Below are 27,242 nucleotides of genomic sequence, written 5' to 3' on the forward strand. Positions count from 1 at the left end.
AACACCAGGAGGTGGCAGGCAGCAGTGGAGGTGCTGCCGGCCCAATGGGCCCCAATGAGAGCAGCACCATGGTGGGATGGTGGAGCAGGTGAGTGGGCGGTGCCAGGCCAAGGTGGGTGCAAGCGGGCGCCCCGATTGCCCCACCGGTCACCCCGATCGCCCCACCGGTCGCCCCACAGATCAGCCCCGATTGCCGGTCAGGCCTAGGGACCCTACCCATGCATGAATTTCATGCACTGGGCCTCTAGTATTGAATAAAATGTTGTATGCTATTATGCAGCCATTAAAAATAATAGATTCGTCCAGCCAACATGGCTCAATGGTTGAGCATCTATCTATGAACTAGGAGGTCATGGTTTGATTTCTGGTCAGGGAACATGCCGGGGTTGCGGGCTCCATCCCCAGTGGGTGTGGAGGCCAATCAATGAATCTCTCTCATCATTGATGTTTCTCTCTCTCCCTTCCTCTCTGAAATCAATAAAAATATTTTAAAAAAAATAAAAAAGGATTTCAGCCCTACTGGTCTGGCTGTGGTTGAGCATCAACCTATGAACCAGCAGATTATGGTTCAATTCCCAGTCAGGGAACATGCCCAGGTGGCAGGCTCGATCCCCAGTGGAGGGCTTGCAGGAGGTAGCTGAGCAAATGATTCTCTCTTATCATTGATGTTTCTATCTCTTCCTCTCTAAAATCAATAAAAAATGTATTTTAAAAAAATAATAGATTTCAAATACTGACAAGGAAAGTGTAGCATAATCTCACTTTTATTAAAACACATACTTATAAGACATATATACAAAATACTAAAAAAAATTCTTAGTATTTGCTCAGAAAAAGTTATACCAAACTGTGAACATCGAGCAATGGGAACTGAAACTTGTGATTTTATATATATAAAGGACTTTTACTTGTTTGTTTACATTTATGAAACAAATATATATATTTATATATATTACATTTATATTCAGCAACAAAATCAAGAATTTCCATTTTGGGGAATAAATAAACATTTTGGGTTTAGAAAATGTCTTGCTGAGAAAATAAATTTGACAAGAAACAATTTGGGTGTCCTATCTATGGGTTATTCTCCTTCAAATGCATGGCTTTGTTACTCCTTCCACTTATAATTTAAAAAGCATTTTAAATAAAGAAAAATAAAACATCTTCACCTTAATTTACTCTGTAAATGGTTATAAAAGGGTATAAATTGCAAATGAAAATGCACTAAAAGTGGGACCTAAAGCCTAGACATTTAACACCAGCTAATGGGAGGGTATGAGATGTGAATTTTACAGAAAGGCTGTTTTCTAAATTATAAAACCCATAGATTCAAATCCAAGTGTGAATTACAAAGACATGCTCTACAACACTATAAGGAAGGATTTCTTTCACTCTAATTTAACCTTATAGCCTCATTCTCTGCCCCCCACCCCAATGCAGTTATTTCTTTTGGAGACAAAAAAGAAAAAAAAGACCCTGTTTTTTGGACAGCTGCACTTTTGATATTCCAATATTCTAGCTAGATTGCTGGAGACTTACAAAGCATGCTTGTTCATAGACTTCTGATTTATTAAGAATATAGTCATGGCTCTGTAATTGAACACTATAAACACTTTAACAAAATAATTTAATCCTAAACATTTAAAAGTGAATTTATACCACTAATTCCAACAAATCTATTAAGTTGAAGGAAAAAATAATTCTAAATGCTGAAGAAAAACACAGCTTGTGTGGACATGGGTTCTTGAGAACAGAGTCACGCCTTACAAGCTACTTGGGTATTCACAATTGTTACAACACCCTTGTTTGTTTTACCTTCTAATGACAATCTACACAGGAGGAGACAGAAGGGACAAATGATTCCAGCCGAGAACCTGAAGAACAGAACCAACGAGGAGGAAGGCTCTTGTTGGTAGAAAGTAGACTGAATCTTTGAGCACTTAGAGAACTGCAATCTTTTGAAAAAAGAAATCCGCCATTTGGTAGTTTAGCAAGGCTTTCTACTTACCTGTGCAAGGAGGTGGCAAAGAGCTGGCTTTGTTTTAGCAGCCTGTGTATTACAGCTCACATTCCTTTCACCCCAAGGCAAAGATTAGAAACTGGTCCCCACCCCTGAGCCAAGTCCATCCTGAAGTACAAGTGTTTGGTTATGACCTCACCTACCACACCTGGAGCCCTGTCACAGCATGGACAAGTCCAAACAGTACCTTGTTCCTCCATCCAACATTCTTCATATACTCAAATACAGCCAAGAGAGTAAGTTTTAAAAATGGGGCACCTTCGGAAGGCAACTACTTCCCATTTTTCTGGGCCCCCTTCTATAAAATGTCTCCTCTCTCCAATTTATTCTGAATTCTGCTTCAGGATTTTTCTTCCTAAAACTCCTCTTGGATATTTTCAATTAGGTCACTGCACTGATAAATCTTTAGGTCATTTTCCCTAATAAAATTCAAACTCCATAGTAAAGCATCAAGAGTTCTTACATCAGTGAACTTTTCTACATCAGTCTTTTTTTCTACCATCCTACAATTCTTGAGTGTCTGCTCGTTTCTGTTTTTAATGATTTTTAAAAATTGATTTTACAGAGAGAGGAAGGGAGAGGGAGAGAAACATCTATGTAAGAGAAACATTTCCATATGGGACTAAACCCGAGACCCAGGTACACTAGTATGGCCTGACCAGGAGTTGAACTGGCAACCTTTCGGTGCACAGTATGACACTCAACCGAGCCACTCCAGGCCCAGCAAGTATCTGCTTGTTTTAATCAGGTGATTTCCTGTACATTTTGATGCTCATTGTCTATGGAAATCCTCCTACCTACGCTTTTAAGGATTAGCTCAAAGGCTCTCTCTTGACAGGAGTCTTCAAATACCCTCCAAATGAACTTAAACCCATGGCCCTGTGAATTTGAAGCCAGTCCTCCCTAAGTGCTTCTCCCATCACCCTAAAATAACCCAGGTACCTTCCCTCCTCACATGGCCACTTAGTGAATCTCGGAACTAAGAAGTATTTTCTCCCACTAGTGTATAAGCTCCTTAAAGCAGAGTCTATCACTGCCTCAATATGTAATTGAATGAATCAAGAATTAGAAGCAGCCAAGGCCGGTTTGGCTCAGCGGATGGAGTGTCGGCCTGCGAACTGAAAGGTCCCAGGTTCGATTCCGGTCAGGGGCATGTACCTGGGTTGCGGGCACTTCCCCAGTGGGGGATGTGCAGGAGGCAGCTGATCGATGTTTCTCTCTCATCGATGTTTCTAACTCTCTGTCTCTCTCCCTTCCTCTCTGTAAAAAACCAATAAAATATATTTAAAAAAAAAAAAAAAAGAATTAGAAGCCAATTTTTGGAGAAACCAGGGCTTTTGGCAAGGAGGCAGGACAATGGTTGTAAGAGCATGGATGTGGCGATCAGAGCGGTCTAAACTTAGATTCACTAGGTTATTTACCAGCTGTGTATCTTAGGCATTTCCTCTAAAAAAACGAAGTTTACAAAACATACCTAATATGGTGATTGCGTAAATGGGGTAAAGCACAAACATACCTTAACATTCCATCTGTGGCATATGCTAAGGAGATAATTGTTAGATATCTCTGTTGTTCAGATTCTGCTAATGCAATACTTAAAGGGACATTTAGCCCCGGCTGGTGTGGCTCAGTTGCCAGTCAGGACACATGCCCTGGCTTGATCCCTGGTGCGGGGATGCAGGGGCAGCTGATTGATGTTTCTCTCTCCCTTTCTTCTAAAATCAAAACTTTTTAAAAAATATATTTTTATTGATTTCATAGAGAGAGAGGGAGAGAGAGCTAGAAACATCAATGATGAGAATCATTGATCGGCTGCCTCCTGCATGCCCCATACTGGGGACGGAGCCCACAACCTTGGCATATGCCCTGACTGGGAATCGAACCATGACCTCCTGGTTCACAGGTTGACGCTCAAACAGAGCCACGCTGGCCGGGCAAAACTTTTTTTTTTTTTTAAAGGCACATTTAGACAACCACTTCTGCAATTTAGGGCAGCGGTCGCCAACCGGTGGTCCACGGACCACTGGTGGTCCATGAGGTCTGAAAGGTTGGCGACCACTGTTTTAGGGAACAGGCAAATCTCTGGTTGAAGACTGGCCTCTTCATCACCGCTGCTTGGATGTTGACGCGTACTTTAACCTCTATGCCCCTGAAATTTCCTTATGTTACATACATAACGTGGTGACAATATACTTCTCCGATAGAATTACTGAGTAATAAAGATCATAGAAGAGGTTACTTTTATGTACTTCAACTCCTAGAGAAAAAAGCCCAAAGTATTTAACATTTTATTCAATTTCTAGCATGTTCTGTGAGGGCCTTGAAAATAAATTTTCCTCTTTCATATATAATTTCCCTTCCCTTTACTGTTTATAGAACAATTGGATGACTGAAGTTGTCAAAATGAAAACTAAAGCCAGAATGGTTCTATTTTGCCCCCTCTGCTGGCCTAAGAGCAGGATAGTACCACGTGGGGCAAAAGTAGGTGTACAGTGTATGTGAGTTTATTCCTATATTTATTTATTAATTATTGGATTATTTTTCATACAAACTGTAAACCTACTTTTGCCCCACCCTGTACTACCTGAGACTAATAGTTCAAGATCACTTAAATATTTATTTTCATAACTTGACTATAAAGATGTAATAGTATTGCACATAAAGACAAAAACCCCCTGCAAAAAACAGATTCAGATCCTGGTGGGGTACCTCAGTTGATTAGAGTGTTGTCTCCATACGCCAAGGTTGCAAGTTTGGTCCCCGGTCAGGGGACACACAAGAAGCAACCAATGACTGTGTAAATAAGTGAAACAACAATTCGATATTTCTCTCTCTCTAAAATCAATAAATTAAAAAAAAAAGGGGGGGGGGGGACACACACACCCATTGTTTCAGCTCTTATAGACCTGATAATTAAAAGCAATTTTTTTATGTCTACTTTCTACTTTTAACTATTATTTATCCTGGGGTTCAAGTCCAGAATTTTTTTTTTTTTTTTTTTTTTTTGGTACAAAGGCTAGTTGCCCTCCATTATTTTCAAAATGATTAAGATTCTGCTCCTTTATATTTAAGGTTGAAAACCACTGAAAACACCCAAATTTTCCAATTTCTTATATTTCCTTTGCTTTTTCTTCCATTTATAGTTCCACTAATTTTTACAACCACATAATTTAGTTCCAAATTTACAGGGTTTTATTTACTAATTTAACTGTGAATCACCTTTTGTATTCAAAGTCTTAGATTATGTATCTGAAAACTAATTTATTAAACCTTTGTACACAAAGATGATCGATCATACCTGTGTCGCAAGCTTATATGAAGAATGAAGTTGTAAAAAAATAAAAGGGTCATTAAAATTGATGTATGTAAATCACTTACAAAAATACCCCAAGTGGGATAAAGCTGCTCATCCCTGATTTTTCTCATTTGGTTGTTGAAGTTGAAATGTGAATTTAAAATGGTTAGAATTTTTTCTTTAAAAAAGTGATCTATTAAACTTATATACAAGATAATTAGCAAAATGTAGAAAGGGAAAACAATGTACAAAAGACGATAAAAACCATCACTCTGCACGGACACTCACAACCCAAAAATAGTATAAGCAAACTACCTCTAAACCTCTATACTTACACTCCCCCACGTTTTTAGTAGTGAGAATAAAATACGGTAAACCAGCGAGCCCGATCTTTCCATTCATTAAAAACAGGCCTGACTTTAAGCCACAAATAAGCCTCGGACAGATTTTTAAACATGGGAGGGACAAACAGGAAGACGGTTCATCTGTCCACTTAGTACTAGTGACCAGGACACAAAGGTGTAGATCATGAACTAGGTCTTGGTGCTGTGTCAAGCAGTTACTCAGAAGTCTTCTTGTTTTTCTGCTGGTTTCGGGGTGAGTTCTTTAACAAGTTTCTTATCCTGAGGTACATTCCAGTCGATTCTGCCATATTCTCAAATTCGAATGGCATTATTCCAGTTGCGAACTTGCTCATATCAGGGATAGGACTGTGAGTTTTCGTGGCTGTGGAAGGACTGGGGTCCAGGGGCAGGAGCTTCTGGCTGCCTCCGTTCCTGATGTCACAGTTCGATACCACACTGCCGTCATCGAGAGGCGCACCTTCAGAGCCTCCCTCGGCCGACTCCTCCTTGTCCTGCCGACAAAGCAATGTCGCGTCGGACTCTGGACTCTCTGGATGTTCAACTTCTGGTTTCTTTGCACAAGTGTCCTGTTCCTCGGGCTCAGGCTCATCTGGCACCTGCTTTTCAGATGGTTTTCCCTCTGGGACAGGCAGCTCTAGCTCGTTTGGACAAGGGGAAGAGTCAACCGAATTTCCAGTTAAAGGTGTGTCAACAGGCATGTCAGAATCGCTGTTGATGCTCTCAGCCTGCTCCAGGGCTGCCCATATCCGCCTCTGCTGCTCTTCGAGTTCTTCCAGAGTCAGTGTGTCCTCCTCCGTGGGCGCAGGTGCTGTCCTGGTCTGTGGTGAGTCACTGGGGGTCAGTGGTGGGGTGCCCTTGGGGAGCGGAGGAATGAAGGTGGGCGAAGTTCCCCGTGGTAGTGGAGGAGTGTCAGGGGGCAATGGTGGCTGAAACCGAGTAGCATTCCCACTCGGAGATACACGCAGGGCCTCCGCATCTGCAATAAGAAAGGCAAGAAACTTTCAGTTGTCAGAGCACTTGGCTGTACTAACATGTATTACTTGAACTTGGGGATAGTCAGAGATTCAATGGCCAAAAATAACTGGCTTGAAGAGGAAAACCCTGTGGATTCTCATACATGACGTTCACCTCATCCTCAAGCCACCTGAAAACAGGGACACCTGCAGGGGAAGCTGCGGGACCTTCCAGTGCCAGGAACATTAACCAACCCCTTGGCAAATGTTTTCATGCTGTTACATCATGTTAGAGCTAGACACTACAAACAACAGCATGGAGATACAGGATAATTTCTAGGTTGTCTCCTGTAGCTGAAGATGGAATTCGCGAAAGAATGCAGTAGAATGCTTGGCTGGAAATGTAGGCTGGCTGGACTGCTGAGTGTGTGGAAGGCAGGAGGAAACACAGGTAGGCAGACGCGGCAGAGACAACCCTCGGGCTTATTTCTAATTCTGTGTCTCTAGTCTAGACTATTTGCCCGATCGGTGGGTTCATATAGCTAACTGGTCACTGGTCATCACCAGCTGGCTGTCCCCCACACACAGCAGATCCAATCTGTGCAAAACAAAGGATCTTCTTTCAAAATTTGGACTCTTCTCCAATTTGCTATTCTCGCTAATGGCAGCACAAGCAGTATCTGGCTAAAGACTCCAAAACTGAACCCTGCTGACCATCTGAGAGTCCTCCTTTCCTTCTGCCGCACCCAGGTCCTTGGCTCTCCGGGGTCCACCCTTTCCTGAAGATTGTCATAGTCACTACATTATTTCAGGCCATTCCTGTTTGTCGCTTCAATAAATTCAATAAAAATTAGAAACAAGACAAAAAACCACACAAACAGTTGGGAAGAATAACTGGGGAAGCTTGGCTTGGCTCTGCCTACCTCCTTGGACCAAGCTGCCGCTGCTGGTCTCCGAGCACTGCCCCATCCGAGGGGCCAGGCCAGATGCAGGACTGCTGGGGCGCAGGGTGGGGAGGGGGAGAGAAGGTGATGAGGGATCTAGGTCTGCCTAACTCAGGAACCCAGCACACAGGCCCATGCATCTCTCAGACCAAGTATGTCTTCCAACCCAGCTTTTACCGCTGACAGTGGTGATGCTCGGATCTCCAAGAATAAAATTTACTATTTAGTTGGTGCTCACAAAGAGCTTCTTCTTTCTTACAGAACTCAGGAGCATGCGAATTTGTTCTACCTTCTCAATAAAATCACAAGATGAGGTGAAACCTACCCGAGTCGAGCTCCATGTCCGCGGGGGAACCGGAGCTGCTCCCCTTCTGCTTCTTTGGACTACAAGGGCTGGACCGAGACGAAGACCTCTTGGAGCCAGACCTCACACTCGGCTAACGGAGGAACCAAACCACAGTTACAGCGGGCAGACAAGAAATGAAACTTCACCCATCCCTTCACTTAAACATGACGCAGAAAACCAATCCAGAATCAAGTCCATGTCACTGGCGAATGCAGCTACCTTCTCCTTTTGATTCACCAGGAAACAGCAAGAGCTTTTATACAGAGCAAGCGAGGCAATAAGATGCTAATGCATTACAGAATCCCACAGCCACATGCAATACGTTTCTATAGAAGACTCTGAAAGTCTCTTTACCGCTTGGAAGTTTGAAGTAAGGTAACTGGCAAACACGTCCTTCTGCTGATAGGCCTGCATTGGTATAGAACCAAACATCCTCCATTCCTAACGACGAGAAGAGAAGGAAGGAATAAGCGTGTACCTAGGAAACGTCATGCTTTGAGATTTCTGTTCAAAGAAGGTAAAGTGGAGGTATCAAATTACATTTCTGCTTCATACGTGACTTTTCCTTTTTTGGGGAATCAATGAAAATAATGGTGCATTGAAGGGAAAAAAACCCTCAACTCTGCCTACAGAACAGTCAGGACTGAATACTAAGAGCTACTTGACAAAAATCACTTGGCCCCAAAATGTCCTGCTTACTACAGGTACAAGTTATAAGCAGTACCAACAAGGGCTCTTATCCGACCTGGCTGGCTCAACCCTCTCCCGACTGCTCACTGCTCATTCCTCCTGACACATTTACTTGTGCTGTTTTCTATCTTCTGTTCTTTCCCTTTCAAAACTGATTACTTCTCTTTAAGGTCCCACGTTTCTCTCTCATCACCAGTAGCACATTCAACAGTGACTGTTACTAAGAATCACTCTGGGCTCTTGTCAAACCTGTAGATTCCAGAGACTGAGTCCATTACGTCTAAGGGACTCAGAATGTGCATTTCCTATGAGGCTGCAAGGGGATTCCCATGTGGGCCAGGTCTTGGATCCACTTTCAGAGGCTCTGATGGCTTGTGCCAGGCAACTCAGCCCTTAATTTAGCCCATGCATTTTTAAAATTAAAATACTACTGCTACCACCACCATCACAAGAGTTAGTTGTTGAATTTTGGAACATAAGAGTTGGAAAAAAAGTGTAGAAATCATTCTCATATAAGATGAAAAACTTTACTTTGAAAAAAAAAAAAACCACCATTTTTTTAAGGTATATAAGATTTCACTTAAGATTCTAGTCAACATAAAGAAAATTTAAAAGTTGAACACATTTACTTCTTTATGTAACAGTAATTGCTAAATAAAGCTAACATTTTGAACAATTTACACAGCTCATAAGAATAAAGAAACAATACACTTACATCTGGAATTCCTTTGGGAGTAGATATATTAAAACCTGGATAGTTTACCAATTTTGAGAGATCATAAGTGACATTTTGATTGTGTTGTATTTCTCCAGATTCTGTTTCCCCATCAGCAGCATCTATTACAGACCATCAAAAGGGTTAATATTGCTAGATGCCAATATAAATCTCTCTCCAGACCAAAAGCAGACCTGGAGGGTGCTTACCTTCATGGCAAGAGCATTGTTCTGAGAAGGACCTTAATCACAGTATGTCCAAACCACTAAGTCAGAACTATTCAACAACATGCATGTGTTACTTTGATAAAATATTTAATATCTGGCAAATCTGGTTCTTCTATGGGTTGCTTAAGTCTATTTTGCACCTGGCTGGAGTGGCTCATTTGGTTGAGTGTCGTCCTGCATACCAAGAGGTTGCTGGCTCAATTCCCCTTGTCAGGGCACAGGCCTGGGTTTCAGGGTCGATTCCTGGTCTGGTCTGGCCTCTTGATGTTTCTCTTTATTTTTCCCTCCATTTCCTTTCCTCTCTCTCTATTATCAGTAAAAACATATCCTCAGGTGAGGATTTTAAAAAATAAAAAATAGCCTGGCCGGTGTAGCTCAGCGGCTGAGCGTCAAACCAAGAGGCCACTGGTTCGATTCCTGGTCCGGGCACATGACCAGATTGCGGGCTTGATCCCCTGTGGGGGCATGCAGGAGGCAGCTGATTGATGATGTTTCTCGGTCATCGATGTTTCTATTTCTCTATCTCTCTCTAAAAGTCAATAATATATATTTTTAAAAAAAGAAAATAAAAATAAAGAGATTTTATACACATGGGATAAAATAACATTAGACCATTGTCAATTGAGATGGAGTAGCCATTTTCTCTCTTCTGCATGCATGGTCTAGACCAGCCGTGGGCAAACTACAGCCCGTTTGAAATGAATAAAACTGAAAAAGAAAAAAGACCGTACCCTTTTATGTAATGATGTTTACTTTGAATTTATATTAGTTCACACAAACACTCGATCCATGCTTTTGTTCCGGCCCTCCGGTCCAGTTTAAGAACCCATTGTGGCCCTCGAGCCAAAAAGTTTGCCCACCCCTGGTCTAGACAAATGAAAATAAATAAATAAATAAATAAATAAATAAATAGATTTAAGAAACTCTGAATTATCCACAGCCTTTTGTCCAAAGAATCCCTACCTAAACAAATAAGCTAAAAAAGAAAAGAGTTTGAATATTAGCATGACCTGAAGATTTATTAAAAGGACTGTGCTAAATACCTCTTTGGTAATGTGATAAATTTTCTAAAAATACTTTTATTTTTAATTGCCTAAGTAATATATAGAAACATTTTCATTTAAAAATATTTAGAGCATTAGAGATAAAACTAAAATCTGTATCCATCCTTTTTCCTGTCTCAGTTATGGATAAGCACTGTTATGCTTGAATAAGCACTGACTATTGGTTCAGACATTTGCATTTTATAAAAAAAGATTTATTTACTAGCTACCATGTGCCAGGCTGGCACTGTGCCACATGCTGGGGATATACTGAATACAATGGATATGGTTTTAGCAATTGTAAACCTTACCATCTAGTTGGGAAAACATATACCACTCAAGTAAAACAGAAATAAATATAAACGGTGACAGGGTCTGCAGGAAGCACACAGGGCACGGTGAGAAAAACTGGAGGACAGTGGGTGAATGAGGTGGTCGGGGAAGGCATCTATGTGGCTAAACCCTAAAATCTAGACGGTTCTTGGTCAAGATCTCTTAAAAATATTTTACATAAATAAGTCCTTAGAGAAAACACAGGATTGTTTCATCCACGTGGATTTCTTTCTTTTCACAACATGAGATCAATGATGTCGCAGTGTGTAAGTAATCCAGAAACTTGCTTTCCACTTGGCATTGCACAGAGATTTTGCCATGTCAGCTCATACAGGTTTATTCCACTCTAAATATTGTAGGGATTCCACAGCCCAGATCTACTGGGGTTTATTTAGCCATTCTCCTGTGGGGACTTCATGTTATTTTTAATTTTTACTATCATGTTCAATGCAAAAATATATACACACCCAAGTCCCCTATGCACAAGTGTGAATATTTTTAGAGTAGATATCTAAGAGAGGAATTCTAGATTATAAGAGGCCATATATATATATATGTATATATATATATATATATATATATTAATATTTTATTGTTTTTTTACAGAGAGGAAGGGAGAGGGATAGAGAGTTAGAAACATCGATGAGAGAGAAACACCGATCAGCTGCCTCCTGCACAGTACCCTCTGGGGATGTGCCCGCAACCGAGGTACATGCCCTTGACCAGAATCGAACCTGGGATCCTTGAGTCCGCAGGCAGACGCTCTATCCACTGAGCCAAACCAGTTAGGGCGATGCCATATATATTTTAACTTTTATAGATCTCCTGGCATTGGTGGGTATATCTGTTACCATTACTGAGAAAGGCAAGAACTTAGGGGCACTAGCTGGAGAGCTGGTACTCTGGCCTAGGCAGTCATTGAACAGGTCTAGATAACCATCCGACAATTCACAGTGAGATTTTAGTTCCTTCTTTGCAAAGCAAAGAAAATGCCATCATGTTATTTTTTGTTGTTGTTAACTCAGCACACACTAAAGAAGACATTCCTATCACATTTTATTGATTCCTTAATTTTAAAAAAATAGATGACACTGAAGTTGACTTATCTAACCTGATTATTACCTTTTCCATCATAGAGCGCAAGCCCTGAATTCTCCAGTTCAGCCTCTTTGAGCCATCCTGGTGGGTATCCTAGCTGGCGCATTCGATATATAAACGGTGGCAGGCTCTTATCTGTCACACCAAGTGCATCCTGAAGTTCCTCACTAAGTATAAAGAAAAAGGGAAGATGAAATACTTTGTTTGGATGAAAACACACACTATTCCAATGTTTTAAAATAATTCTTACATTACACAGCATGTGGCATGGTGTCTATCAAATATACACAAGGTGGCCCAAAAATACGTATACACACGACGTCTGTAGATTCTATTACATTTGAAAATGAAATGTATTTTAATAAACACCACCTTTATAATTATTCAAAGTGTATGTATACATTTTGGGGAGACACCTTGTAGTTAAGATTTCAATGAACGTTTTCAAATGACTTGATGTATATTATCTAGAGCCTTGCTAGAGAAAACTTACATAATGATAATTACCCTAAATACACAATGTCTCAAATATGTACTGGGGAAACAGAAATGGCATTCTATGGGAAACTGACAACAAGTACCTAATAACGCCTGGCTTGAATCTTCCAAACCTTTCTTCGACTTCGTCTGCATGGTACCGCTGCTGAAAGTTCTGATTGTTTGCTTCACCACAGGCGTCCAAGTACTCTTTTCTCTTTTCGCTTATTCGAGCAGCATTCCGAGGCTGAATCGTAATGTATTTGAAAAGAATGGTATCAAGCACTTCAGAAATATTTCAGAAATTAAATAAATCTAAGCCCTTTGCTTAGGTCAAGCAGATTATTTTAGTTTTTAATGTATAAGGAACAAGTATAAAAGAGGCTGGATATTTTAGAAAAATAAGCCAGAAAGAGAAGCAGTCACTTTAATGTTTTATTACCTCAGTATTACCATAACATAAAATCAAGTTTTAAAAATATAGTCTAAAATTAACTAATAATCTTCCATTCATTTCAAATACAGAGCACTGTAATCAAGTTTTAAAACAATCTAATGCCTTAGAATTTAAGTAAATTTTTCAAAATCCAAGACCACAGGAAATTAACAGAGGAAGTTTCTTCATATCACACAATGCCATAAATATGTTGAAACACTAGAAAGCTCTGGTTCAAAGATATTTTTTTTCATGGGAAAAAACTTTACCATTGAGCAATCTTTCATTTGATGTTCTTCGGAACCACAATTGAAACAGTGAGGCCTTGGCCTATTTGGTCAAAAAACAAAGATTTTCACAATGTGAGTGAAACTATAAAAGCAAATCAATAAAATACTAGATGACAGCAAAGTGTACCAGAACTTAGAAAGTGCACTGATCACAGATTACTAAAATCTGCAATGGGTACACTTTCAGCTCCCGTACTTGGTGATTTAAACAACAGCACTTTTAACCAAGAACTGGATGCTCCTGATTGATCTGTTACCTCTGAGTTTTGCCAGTGGTTCGTACCGAAAGCACCAAGGCAAACAGATCATATTCCTTTAGGCCACATGGAAAGGGGCAGATGGTTTTAAGGCAGCAATCACAGTGACAGCAACAATTTAAACCTTTCCACCCACCCAGACACACTAGGCATTAACCAATGAATTCCAATCAATACCAATTTAAACATTTAATACAGTCTCTATATTAAAATTATAGCTTAATCTGTAATTTATTTACAGTAAGCCAGCAATAAAGAATATTAACTTTTCAAGCTAAAGGAGTTTATGATTTGTGTTTGTTTTTTTTTAAGCAGAAAACAAAATAAAAACAACTCCCCACACAAACCTTTTGGCCTTTACTTGTATTTCTTGCCCTTCTAGAGAAACAATGTGGCTGAAGACTTGCTGGTACCTTTAGTAAATTTTATTAAGGAATGGTTATCATTGTCTGCAAAATTTGGTAACACTTTTAAAAGGTGAACTTAATGGCAAGATGAATAAAAGATCTTCATTCACTATGTAGGATACTTGGGTATTTCCCATCCTTCGGTAAGCTGAGGGTTTTCATTTAGTAGCGGTTGCCCCAATTTATCAAGGCAAAAATTAGTAAAATACAGGACACTTCCTACAACCTGCAGAAAACAAGTCAAAAAATATTGCTATTGAAGCAGGAAAAAGAAGACATTGAGTAATGTAAGACTATGATTAATTGTTTTAACGATTTATTTTGGATGAAGTTATTAGAAATAATCAACTCCCTCGTTAAAGGAGCCAGATTTTGATGTGTTAAGTAAACGCTACATGTTTATATTTCCCTATGCCTCCACAATTAATGAGCATTTTCTCTTTGAATCATACTATCAGCTGTACCCTCTCCAGACTTAAAAAATAAAAACTTGCTCACAACTCTCACTTTTCCTTCCAATTCCCCATTTCTCTGTTTCTCTTACAACAAGACCCTCAGAAAAGTTGTCTGTATATTGATTCCATTTCCTTTCCTCCCAGTCTTTTCTTTTCCCTCCATTTTCTTTTTTTTTTTTTTGAAAAATCTCATACAGAAAAGTTGAAGAAATGGTATAATGAACACTCATGTACCCTCCATCTAGATTTAACAATTGTTAATTGACATTTTATTTTATTTATTTTTTTAAATATATTTTATTGATCTTTTACAGAGAGGAAAGGAGAGGGATAGTTAGAAACATCGATGAGAGAGAAACATCGATCAACTGCCTCCTGCACACCCCGCCCCCACTGGGGATGTGCCTGCCACCAAGGTACACGCCCTTGGCCGGAATCGAACCTGGGACCTCTCAGTTCGCAGGCCAACACTCTATCCACTGAGCCAAACCGGTTTCGCCATTAATTGACATTTTAGTACGCACATCTGTTTTCTCTCTCATACACATACTCTCATTTTTTTTCAGATTTACTTTTTTTTTTTTTTCCACAGTATTTCATTGTTTATTTATCAAGATAAACTATTCCTTAGCTCAAATATTCATGTTTCATAGTTCAGGAACACAGGTCAGTGACAAACTTCCGTGGAATTCAACCCGAAGAAATTCTTTACATTCCAAGATCACTTTGTACTCTGAAAGATACCAGCCTTCCTCATCTCCTCAAAATCTTTCATGGAATCATAATTTCTGTAGAAATCTGCATATGCCTTCTTTCTTGGCTCAGCTACACCAAACTTATAGGAAGCTGCAACCCCCAGGGATACAATTACGGCTCCAACGATATGAAATCTCAGACGCTTGGCCAGAAGGCCGCGCATCTGAGGTTTTGGCAAAGTACCGGCAGACATGGCAGTTATAGTCTCCCCCACACCAACGACCCTCAGATTTACTTTTTACTGAGCCGTGTAAACAATGTAAGTCACCACCACTATCATCACAGTATAAGCCATTATTTTATCTGGCCTGAGATGAGTACAATAACTTCCTAGTTTCCAGTTTCCGATTTTTATACTTCACCCCTATGTAATTCAGTATTCAGTATGGGCCTTCTAAGAATAAGAACATTCTCTTATAAACCATCTCTCTACATTCTGTAAGGCCACCCCTTAGTCCCCCTCTATGTGATTCCAGACCCGTGTGATGAAATATAATTTAAATGATGGTAACCCCCAAAGTCGTCTGACTGCTCCTGGACTCCAGCCTTGTATACGCCAGTGCCAACTTGACAGCCCTCACTGGACATGTAAGAGGCTTCTCAAACTCACCTATTTAAAACCGCACTAGCACCCTATCCTCTCTATACCTGCTCCTCCCTCCAGCCTTTCCCATCACAGAACAGGCAACAACATTCTTCCAGTTGCCAAGGACAAAAGCTGGAGTCATTACGACTACCCTCATTCTCATATTCTACATCCAGTTCATCAAAGTATTTGATCAGTTCTACTTTCAAAGCATCTCCAGGTTAGAATTCACTTCTTATCGCCATCATCATCATCTTGGTCTAAGCTATTTCATCTCACCTGCGGTAAGTGCATTAACTTCTTAACTGGTTTCCAGCTTTCATATGCAACCAGCTACAGACTTTTCCACAGAGAGCCAGTTCTTTTATAAATTCAAGTTATATCGCATCCCATTTCTACTTAAAATCCTCCAATGGCTTCTCATCTCACTCAGAGTAAAATGTGAAGTCCTCACTGTGGCCTGGAAGGCAATGTAAGGATCTAGATCAGTGGTTCTCAACGTTCCTAATGCCGCGACCTTTTAATACAGTTCCTCATGTTGTGGTGACCCCCAACCATAAAATTATTTTCGTTGCTACTTCATAACTGTAATTTTGCTACTGTTATGAATCGTCATGTAAATATCTGATATGCAGGATGTATTTAGGCGACCCCTGTGAAAGGGTCGTTTGACCCCCAAAGGGGTCGCGACCCACAGGTTGAGAACCACTGATCTAGATCATCTGCTGTGCAGTCAGAAGCATGGATGAAAATCCTGACTTCACCACTTCCTAGCTAAGGGGCTACTGGCAAGTTACTTAGTTCCCATATCTGTTTCCTCATCTGTAAAATGAAAGGAACGACAGTATCCTTAGGAGGAACATCTGCAATGAGCTTAGAATAGACAGTACTGGCTATGTATAGTGGGCAATGTATGCGTGCTTCTGCCTGGGGCTTTCCACTTCCTTCTACTGCCTGGAACTCTCCTCTCTCAAACTGCAGTAAGGCTCACTCCTTCAAATTACTCACGTCTTGGTCTAGAGAGGCTGTCACCAAGTGCTCACTATATAAACCAAATACCCCTCAGGTACTAACTCCTTAGCCTGCTTTATTTTCCTTCAGAGCATTGCCTTCCCCACTATAATGTAATTCAAGGAGGGCAAGGACTTTGCCTTTCTTAAAATTTTATTACTATGTCCCTGAAACCTACAACAGTCCATAGTACAAAGGAGCATTCAGTAAATATTTATTAGTATTTATTAAAGAACAACATTAGCCCAGCCAGCCTGGCTCAGTGGTTGAGCCTCTCTAAACCAAGACGTGAGTAATTTGAGGGAGTGAGCCTCACTGCAGTTTGAGAGAGGAGAGTTCCAGGCAGTAGGTCATGGTTCAATTCCCAGTCAGGGCACATACCTAGATTGTGGGCTAGATCTCCAGTTGGGGGCGTGAAAGAGGCAGACGATCAATGATTCTCATCACTGATGTTTCTATCTCTCTCTCCCTCTCTCTGAAATCAATAAAAATATATTCAAAATAAAATAAAGAATCAAATTAACAAATGTGTACAATTCCCATTTTCCAGGCAGGTGCCACTAAATCCCAGAATCTCAGTTTAGAAGAGAAATGAAAAGTGATCTGGTTCAAATTCAGAAATCTTTCTTTAAAGTGCCCGATAGCATATCAGTCTTTGACTCCAGTACCATGGAATTCGCTTTTTAAAAAAAATGAGACAAACCACTTTGTTTTTTACAAGCCTGATAGAAATTCCTACGTACTAAACGTTGAGTTGAAATGTGCCTTTGTTCTCAATCCAATCACTGGCCTAGTTCTGCCACTTGGCACTGCATAGGATGACCTAAAATGACACCTTTGTAAATAACAGCCTTCACTGCATTTGTAGAGATGTGATCTCCCTTGTAAATCTTTTCAATGAGATGTATGGGCTCTTCATCACGCCAGCAGCCCCATGTTTCTAAAGCTGTGGTTGATCAATGGGACACAGTACTTCATAAACAGGAAAACTAGTCTTCCTCTCATAGAACCCAGGCTTACATCATCATCTTAAAAAAATTGTAAGTTGCAAAAAAATCACACCAGTGCATCGCAATGACATTGCTCATTTCTGCACAGGTACTGAAAAGGCCTATACATAGGTTCGTCCCTGTTAAGCTTCTTCTATTTAAAATGTTTTCAACTTCATTATCTGCCATCTGTGATATTAACTATGTGCCCCTCTCAGCTTCAACCATTTGTAAGTTCAACAGCATGTTTTCTATACCTTCCTCCAAGTTCTTGAAAATAAACACAGAGAGGTCGGTCAGGATGAATCAAGTCCTCCAGGCAATGTTGACTGTGCCTCCAGGTCACAATAAAATAGTCATTAAAAAGCAAACTATAGTATTTAAAAGTTGAAGTCCACACGGTTGTTTGTAACAAATGTAATGAAAGAATGTGTGACCATCTGATGACATGTGACTATCCACATTATCATTTAAATGCTGCCCAACTGACACAGGATAGGAAATATGTACCTTCAGAATTCCAAAGCTAAAATGTCCAAACTTACACTAAAAGCTTCCTTGTTGTTTTCAATGGTACAGGATCCTTCTACTTTATGGTCCTCTTCTAGCATAACACTGGATGGCTGACACAAAGAAAAACACACATTACAAACGGTAACCAAGTTTCAACTTTAAAACTCAAATATTAGCAATTTGGACACACCCACTTTATTTTCTAATACATACACAATGGTATCATTATGGTATATAAAAGTTTGAATTCACTTGGTCATACTAGGGTGAGTTAAGTTAAGCTAGGTAGGAATGCTTATGAAAGAAATTTCACAAGTAGGGAAATTAAAAAAGATATACAAACTGTCTTCTGAAGCATTAGCATATACTATGACTTTCGTGTTAATAAACTTATGGAACTTTCAACATTTGAACTGATAAGGCAGACTTTCGTTTCTCTTGAAATCAGATAACCAGAAAGATTAAAATATGTAAATTTATATTACTAGTCAATTCTACTATCATCTTCACTGACCTCAAGCCACCAAAATATTCTCAAGAGAACCTTGAATCAAAACGTTAATATTATTTAGTGTTTTCTTATTGTTAACTGTATTTCCCATTTTTTGAATCTTCAAAAATTGTATATAGCCCGCATGGTGTGGCTCGGTGGTTGAGTGAACCAGGAGGTCGCGGTTCAATTTCTGGTCAGGGCACTGCCTGAGTTGTGGGCTTGATCCCCAGTAGCGGGGGTAAAGGAGGCAGCTGATCAATGATTCTCTTATCATTGATGTTTCTATCTCGCTCTCCCTCTCCCTCCTTTGAAATCAATAAAAATATTTATTTAAAAAATTGTACATAGGTGAAAACTAAAGGTGATTTTAAATTTAATCAGAATACTGTTCTCTAACTTCAGATAGACAGCTCAAGATCCTTATCTGAGAGACTCACCTTAATTTCTAATTTTAAAAAGGCCCCACAAACATAATTCTGATCTTTTAAACATAAATTCATGCTCTAATATTCACAGAGTAAAATGTCTCCAATTTATTTGGACATGCTATTTATTTAACGTGTGTGTGTGGGGGGGCGGGGGGAGGAAAGGACGGCACATGCTGGCTTTAGGGAAAAAGAATCCATATTCTATAAACTTAAGAAATACAGATTTTGGAGGAGCCTAAAATTAGTTTTCTACACAAATCCCCATGTCCAAGTTAGAAAATGAAAGAAAAGCCTTCAACTTTTCATACAGTCAGGTCTGAATCTGACTCCCATGAGAAAAGGAGCCACGATCCAAAAGAAAGCCCATGGCTGCTGGGCGGACCACAGAGAAAGAAGCCAGGTGCAAGACTGGTGGGGAACAGACCATCTTCATCATTTTGGCTTTGATTTAAGAGGATCCTGGTGGCCTAATAATTACCAGTGAAAAGCATAATCTACTAATCTTAAAGTCTCTTAAGTTTGAAATACCTGGGGCAAAAGATTAAAGGAAGTCTTTTCCACATCATTTTTCTGCTGTTCCTCAAATCTTTTTACTAAATTTGATACAAATTCCTCTATTTCTTGATGATATTGCCTGCATGAGAGCACAAAATGGTCAGAATTCAGAATGAGTAAAACAAGGAACAGACTGAAGTCAAGATTATGCCGCGTGTCATTTTGTTACTTTGTGTTTCAGGTTTATCAAATCATTAACTCTGTAACACTCAGGATCTATAGTTGGTGCCAAGTTCACGAAACAATTATGATAACCCAACATAGTGCTTGGCTCATCTGCGCTAAGAATAAACGGACTTTTAAATAAGTTTCATGTATTTAACTTCTAAATACACAATACATGCAAGTAGTTCCATATCCAAAAGAAGTGGAAGGGTTACACAATTAAATGCCTCCTTCCCACCCTGTCTGTTAGCCACCTATTTCTGCCACACAAAGGCAACCTATGCATTCGTTTCTTCCGCATCCTCCTCCTCCCAGAGATTCCCTATGCACACATAAGGAAATACAATGCATAAATATTAAACTTGAAAAATAAGACAAAAACGCAATGCCAGCAAAACTACTGAGGTCTACTTCCTCCAGCTTTCCAGCTCAAGAACCACATTCATAAAACTTCTTCAGTCTCATGTGGGAGGTCCCGAAGGAACCCAGCTTAGGCTGCAGTTGGGCAGCCAACTTCCTCTTCTGATTCGAGGATCTGTTGTCTCTTTAGCTCCGACATTCTAAGATTTTTGCAGGTGGGTGGTGCGCAAGTTAGACTGCCGCAAGCTAGAGTAGATGCTGATTCTCATCTGAAGGTGACAATGGTGTTAGAGCCCAACTGTGCAGGGCATCTGGCTGCTGCTACACTCACCATCCAGCTTCCCCTCCCCTCAGACCCTCAGGTTCCTCTTCTGCTGAGACAAAGAAGGTAATGGACCTGCCCCACAGGTGCCACTCTATGTATGGTTCCCTTTACCCAGCACATAAGAGAACGTGATTAAGTGACATGGGACAAGGCAAGCAACTGTCTGAAATGTCTAGAACCAATCTTTGAGGAAGGGCCTCAAACCATTTCAGAGCACTAGCAAGCACTGCAGGAATGCAGTCATACTAGACTCAAGCATGCTGAAAGACTTTCTGCAAAGGTCTAGTTTTGATATTAAAAAATATATCATGCCTGGTCAGTGTGGTTCAAGAGCTGAGCATCGATCTATGAACCAGCCAAACAGTGATTCTCTCTCATCATTGATGTTTCTTCTCTCTCCTTTCCCTTCTGAAATCAATAAAAATATATTAAATAAATATATATATATATATAATGTGGGGAAGCTTTGAAGATAGCCAACAGGGAAGACTGTTACCTGACATGGCAAGATAAATGGCTAACATTATTGTTGCGGTGGTAGTGTTTTTTAATTAGGCAGTGGTTCTCAACATTCCTAATGCCACGACCCTTTAATACAGTTCCTCATGATGTGGTGATCCCCAATCATAAAATTATTTTCGTTGCTACTTCATAACTGTAATTTTGCTACTGTTATGAATCATAATGTAAATATCTGATATGCAGGATGTATTTTCATTGTTCGCGACCCACAGGTTGAGAACCGCTGAATTAGAGGCTATTGGATTCTTACAGGTGATCACTTCGCGACCTAGGAGGTGGTCACTATTCATACCATGTTTTCCAGTGAGGAAACTGGTATGCAGAGAGGGTCAGTGATCTGCCCAGGCTCAGATATGCAGAAAGAAAGAAACCAAAGTCAAGTTTACATGATTCTAATGTCCTCGCTCTTCATCAGGATTGCATAAATTTTAAGAATAAGGATGGGAGAAGTACAAATGAAAACAGCATTCTTATAGAAGACATTGTTTCATAAGCACATGAATTCATTATATTTAGAAAAGGGAAAATGACTTACTTTGAAATAACATTGTTCATAAATAGAATCTGTAACAAAGGTCCATCTAACTTAGTGTTGTTCACCAATATTCCACTAAAACAGAAGTTAAAACATATTCTTAGAAGAGTTAAAGCAAAACTTGCATACATACATATAAACACATGACCTATATAATTCCCAAGTACCAAAGATAATAGTTTCCGTATAAGACCAGGAGCACAGTTTTCTCAGGAAAAATCTGTTTCACCACTTTACCTACTTTAACGGTTTTCCACAGAGGTATCCCTTACATAACATGTCTTTAAAATGTATCACAAAAAATTAAAAACCAGTTAACCTTTCAGTTTTCAACAACAAAGTTTCTTTACCTGATGGCTGTTTCTTTGTAAATTAGGGAGGAGGAAGGAAGGGAAGGAATGGGTAAACCAGCAGATTACAAGAATATATTTCTAAAAGAATCAGAGTGAATTTGCCTTAGAACTATATAGGAAAAATACACACTTTATAAATAAATGGATAGGTCATTTTCGGAGGGCAGAGCACATTGCACTAAATATCTCAAATCCAAGATTGTAAAGTCGAGATGGAAAAAGGATACTGTTCTGGATTTCACTTTCAAATACTGCAAAACAAAGTAAAAAAAAAAGCAACCTGGAAAACTGCAATATATCCCGTCGGGAACCTGGGACCAGATGAATCTCTGATTCCTTCTCACCTGCCTCATATTTCTATATGAAATACATCAGTCTGTATTTGGAATTGTTCTCATCAAGTAGAGAAATAAATTTAAAATATAAAGTTGTTTCAACCTGAGCAAACTTCAGTTTATAAAAGATACATCCTATGTGTAAAACCCCATGTAACTGCATGGTCTTTGGTTGGAGCCCAGCTTGAACAATCAGCTATAAAGCCGTTCAGTTGAGGAAATGTGAGTAGGTACTGGGCTGGGAAAGTTATCAAGGAAATCATGATAATTACGAGGTGTGATAATGGTGGTGTGGTTATGCTCGAAAAAGTATTTTTTTAAAAAAGATACATGCTAAAATATTTGGGGTGAAATGTGCGCATGGGATTAGAAAAAAATATGGCAAAATAGTCACTGGGAATGTAAGTGATCAAAAATGGGTATTGATTCTTCTTTTCATGTTCTTTGAAATGTCTCATAATATAAAGTAAAAACCAAACAAACGCAATGTTAATTGGATAAATAGAGAAACTTCTGATCCAAATCAAGAGACTTGGGGTACAAATTTCCCCTAAATAATTTTATTTCTTTTTCTTCCTTGGTTTTCTGTAGAATGCTTTATCAGACACTATGGAGGACACTAATTCTAAAAATAAATTCCCTTTTCATTATTTTAATGTTTACTTTTTATAAATTGGCATAACCCATGACACCGTAGTCATTTGAACACAGGTGATTATAATCCACTTTAAAATGCTTAATGTTTAAATAATCAACTCTATTGGAAAACATGCTTATCTAAAGTATATTTTAATATATAAAAATTATGATTTTTGAGGAATTGTAGTTATAGTCAATAGTTAATAACTAACCAAAAATTAGTTTAAATCCATAAAGTGTGCTCACATAGATGAATAAAGGTAGGGCACAGGGAAGTTATTCTGAAAGGCATCTAAATTCTAAAATTTTAAACTTCTAGTCACCAGGGAAGCCAGTCAGTTACTCCAGCAGGTACCATGCATCCGGCAGCCCCAAATTCCGAAAGCCTGAAAATATTTGTACTTTAACTAATATTTTAGATTAATACTGTAATTTTAATTCTGATTTCCCAGAAACATTTGTTGACTAACCAGCTGGGTTGACAATGTGCCCGTTCTGATCATTAAGTCAAAATGTTCTGGATTAAAAGGAGACATATGTAATACTCTCTGTAATACTTTAAGCAATAAAAAAAAAAAAATGTTCTGGATTGTTCCACAAATATTTTCGCCCAGTAAGTCGGTTCAATGCAATTATGAGAATGTCAAGTGTTACACCCATAAGTTAAAAAAAAAAAAAAAGGATTATTCTGATTTGAGTAGGCTGAACATATAAAAATGATACAAAAATCCTAAATACCCTTTTTATAAAGAAACTATGATTAGAGATGAACATCAGGATTAAAAAGGAAAAAGGACTACTATGGTGTAATTTCAAGACCTCATACCTTGGTCGAGTCAGAATGTTCAATTTTCTTTTAAGTTCTTGATGTTATTACGTGTTAAGGAGTATAAGCCCTCATTAAACATTCATAAAGGTCATAAAATTCAACTACTAACTCTCACTTTTGGTGACAGAATGTTAAACGACACGCAACTACTTGGAAGATGACACGGTTACTGAGTTTCTTTAGATTAATACTGTAATCAATACTGTATTGTTGCTGCAGGGTTAGGCATTTGGACCTCAAAATTCAAGTAGTTTTCATTCCGTCCAACACGGACCCTGCAACGGCACCGCGCCCTGAAGCTGGGAGGAGGCTCACCGGCGGGACCCAAAGCGGCGGCGTTCGAACAGCAGCGTCCCCTCCGCAGCGCAACACTCACTCGCTCAGGAAATGCCCCCAGGCCAAAGCATCCTGATATGCGAAACCGTAAACGCGGCACAACAAACTGGGAACGACTTTTGTATTTTGAAATTTTTCATAGTAACACATTGAAGAAAAAGGCAGCATGAAAAAAAAAAAAATCAGACTTCGGAACCTTAACAGATAATTTGCCAACCGCTTGGAGGGATCTTTAAAATTGCAAAAGGAAAAAAAAAACCCACCCGAACCAAAATTACATATATATATAACCAGTACAGTTTCTTAAAAAATCCCTAAGACCGTAAACAAACACACTGACAAGTCTTGCTAGAAAGGCTGTCATCATGGTAAATAAAGCCAAATGGAAACATTTGGCGCCTTTTCCCTACAGGTTTGCAACGCACCTTCACTTCGGAAGCGATTTCAAAGTGGAAGAACTTGAACATGAACCCCCAATCTCACTCAGGCCATGAACCATGTCGCTTTGCACCCCACGACTCCTCAAGGCCCCCAAACTCTGCATCTTGGGACCACTAGCTGTGCACAGGCACACGCACAAATAAGTAAAAAATACATGAGGTCTACGCCGAAGTCTCACTACCCGACATCCCCCAATACACAACGGTAACGGGACCGCAGTAACTAACCCGGCTGCAAAGAAAACGAAAGCGGGCGACTCCAGAAAGTCTACCATCGCGCAGTGGCGAGGGTCTGAAATGACCCTAAAAACCGGCCCCGGACCGGGTGACGGGAGAAGCGAGTCCGGATGCGGGTCGCCCGGAGGTCGACGCCGAGGCCCCGGGGCAGCTGACGCAACCCGAACCCCCGCTTCCCAGCCCGCCCGAGGGGGCGAGACCAATTTACACCGGGTTCCGGCCCCGTGGAATCTCCGCCCGCGTCCCGCGGGGCACGGCCCCCACCCCACGCCCGGGCGCCGGGCCCAGCGGGCGGGAAGGATATTCTCGGCGCGGAGCCGCTCGATCGTTTCCTCGCTCTGCCGGAGCCGCTCCCGCGGCCCCGTGTCGCCAACCCCGTTCTCGTCCTCCTCGTCGCCGTCGCCGTCCTTGAAGCGCGTGTGAACGGGCTTTGGGAGCGACTCCTCTGGGTGGTCAAACGCCTCGAACAGCTCCAAATCCCCAAAATCCACCTCTGCCGCCATTTTGGGCTGTGGGAGAGATTCGAGGAGCTGGACACCCGGGCCGGGGTCAAAGGTCGTAGGGCGGCACCTCTCTCGAGGGCGCTAAGCCACCCAGTAGGGTTTTCTTTAAACGTAGGCCCCGGAAGCGGCACAAGGGGCGGGCCAGTCCCGAAAGACTGCAACTACCAAAATGCAATGGCGTCCCTCATACCCACTTCCGAGGTTGCTGGAGAGCATGGCATGCTGGGACATGTAGTTTCTAACTGACTGTTAACTCATTGTTTGCATTGCATACTGGGATTGCTCCTTACTAAACGTTAACAAAGCTAGATAGAGTAAATCAGAATGTGTTGAAACAATATGGGTTGTCCTTGTTATGCATCTAAGGCTGAAAAGTCGAACACATTCTGGTGTGCATGCCGAACAACTATGGAACTCCAGTTTTGCCACGGACTACCTTTGTAATCTTGGATAGTCATTTCAGCTTATTGGGCTTGTTTTACTTTTTCATGAAGAACTAACTAGATAGTCCTGGCCAGATGGGGAGGTTGGTTGGAGCCTGGTTCATACCTAAGTTGTGGGGTCTATCCCTGGTCAGGGTGTAGATGGGAAGCAACCGATCGATATTTCTCACATCAATGTCTTTCTCTTTGTCTCCCCCTTCCCTCTCTAAAATCAAACTTATCCTCAGGTGAGGATAAAATAAACTAGCTAAACTATTTTAGATGTCTTGTGCTCAAAAACGGGGATCACATACTAAACCTGACAAGCTCAGGGGAGGCTTGGGAGATCTAAACTACATAGAATGATCTGAAATTAAAACTTAAAAAAAAAAGACCCAGGGATTGAGGATATTTTTTCCCCATTGATTTTTAGAGTGGAAGGGATGCAGAAATGGGGGGGTGGGGGTGGGGAGTGAGGAAAAGAGAGAAACGTCAGTGTGTTAGACATCCATTGATTCTTTCCCATTGCACCCAGACCAGGGCTGGGGATTGAATCAGCAACCGAGGGATGTGCCCTTGACTGGGAAACTTAACCCATGAACCTTCCACTGAGCCAAACCAGCCAGGGCTGAAAATAAAACTTCCTAAAGGGAATTTACGGCATGTAGTCTTGTCCTGGACTGGTATCATTTCTTGACAAAGGTCAATCTTTACCTTAACAGTGCCTGTCTTTTTTTTTTGGATAATGTACCTTTGGAATGTCAGGGTTAATTTTTTTCCAAATCCCTCAGGGCACCATCTCCTAGGAGACCACAGAGCTCCTCATTGTTATTGTTAATTATCCTACACCCACTTAAGTAAAAGATGTCTCAATTCAAGACCTATAGTCAAGGCATATATAAGCAGCAACCAATGAATGCATAAACACATGAACAACAAATCAATGTTTCTCTTTCTGCTCTCTAAAATCAGTAAGAAGTTTTATCCCAGCTGGTGTGGCTCAGTAGCTGAGCATCAACCCATGAACCAAGAGGTTGCAAGTTGGATTCCCAATTAGGACATGGGTCAGGGCACATGCTGGGTTTCTGGCTCGATCCCAGTAGGGGGCAGCCAATCACTGTTCCTCGAATCCATCTTTCTCTCTATCCCTCTCCCTTCCTCTAAAATAAAAAAACTTTTAAAATTACATTTAAGTATGTAAATCTTTTGGCCTACCAAACTCTTGATTAACCAGGAATGATATATAAACAACTTATTTCCATCTCTTCCCAACTACTTCTTAAATGGTATTTAAGTTTTCTAAACTTAAAATTCATCCAATAAAACCTCATCTTAATTTGCCGTTTTCCTCAACACCTATACACAGCTATGAAATCCTACCCTACCTTCCAAGTTAGCCTCAAACCCACTTGCTCTCACACTGTTCATTATACATTGCGCCTCAGTGTGGTTTAGTTTTACTGCCCTGCTTCCCCCTCAAGTATCTCCTGGACAGCAACCCTATCCTGTTGCTTACAAGGGTAAAGCCATCATGGAGCACAGGCCTTGAAAAGCAAAGC

General features: G+C 40.3%; 2 protein-coding genes and 1 long non-coding RNA gene across 8 annotated transcripts; 1 reads left to right on the plus strand and 2 right to left on the minus strand.

Annotated features, from left to right (window-relative positions):
- The first annotated feature begins 10 nt into the window (after window positions 1-10).
- On the plus strand, window positions 11-299 carry LOC132222144 (uncharacterized). The gene is made up of 2 exons (XR_009450160.1): window positions 11-146; window positions 180-299. It is a non-coding gene; the product is annotated as an uncharacterized LOC132222144 (long non-coding RNA).
- Window positions 300-746: 447 nt separating this feature from the next.
- ZCCHC8 (zinc finger CCHC-type containing 8) lies at window positions 747-25,989 on the minus strand. 6 transcript variants are annotated; one of them, XM_059677038.1, is made up of 14 exons: window positions 25,061-25,985; window positions 23,743-23,783; window positions 21,590-21,664; window positions 19,656-19,761; window positions 18,239-18,316; window positions 14,019-14,122; window positions 13,837-13,902; window positions 13,212-13,272; window positions 12,611-12,753; window positions 12,054-12,196; window positions 9,329-9,450; window positions 8,278-8,364; window positions 7,903-8,014; window positions 747-6,656 (listed from the first exon to the last, which is right to left on the minus strand). In XM_059677038.1, the coding sequence occupies exons 1-14, from the start codon at window positions 25,259-25,261 to the stop codon at window positions 5,875-5,877; spliced, it is 2,121 nt and encodes a 706-aa protein (XP_059533021.1). In that variant the 5' UTR covers window positions 25,262-25,985; the 3' UTR covers window positions 747-5,874. The 6 variants fall into 6 exon arrangements, with proteins under 6 accessions (XP_059533021.1, XP_059533023.1, XP_059533024.1 ...); XM_059677040.1 differs by lacking the exon at window positions 21,590-21,664 and having other exon boundaries at window positions 25,061-25,989; XM_059677041.1 differs by lacking the exons at window positions 23,743-23,783; window positions 25,061-25,985 and adding an exon at window positions 24,750-25,015.
- Window positions 14,919-15,354, minus strand: LOC132222142 (cytochrome c oxidase subunit 6C). Its single transcript, XM_059677047.1, has one exon. It carries the CDS (start codon window positions 15,298-15,300, stop codon window positions 15,073-15,075), a length of 228 nt encoding a protein of 75 aa, XP_059533030.1. The 5' UTR covers window positions 15,301-15,354; the 3' UTR covers window positions 14,919-15,072.
- Window positions 25,990-27,242: the final 1,253 nt, after the last annotated feature.

This window comes from Myotis daubentonii, chromosome 19, assembly GCF_963259705.1.
Source record: "Myotis daubentonii chromosome 19, mMyoDau2.1, whole genome shotgun sequence".
Lineage (NCBI taxonomy): Eukaryota > Metazoa > Chordata > Mammalia > Chiroptera > Vespertilionidae > Myotis > Myotis daubentonii.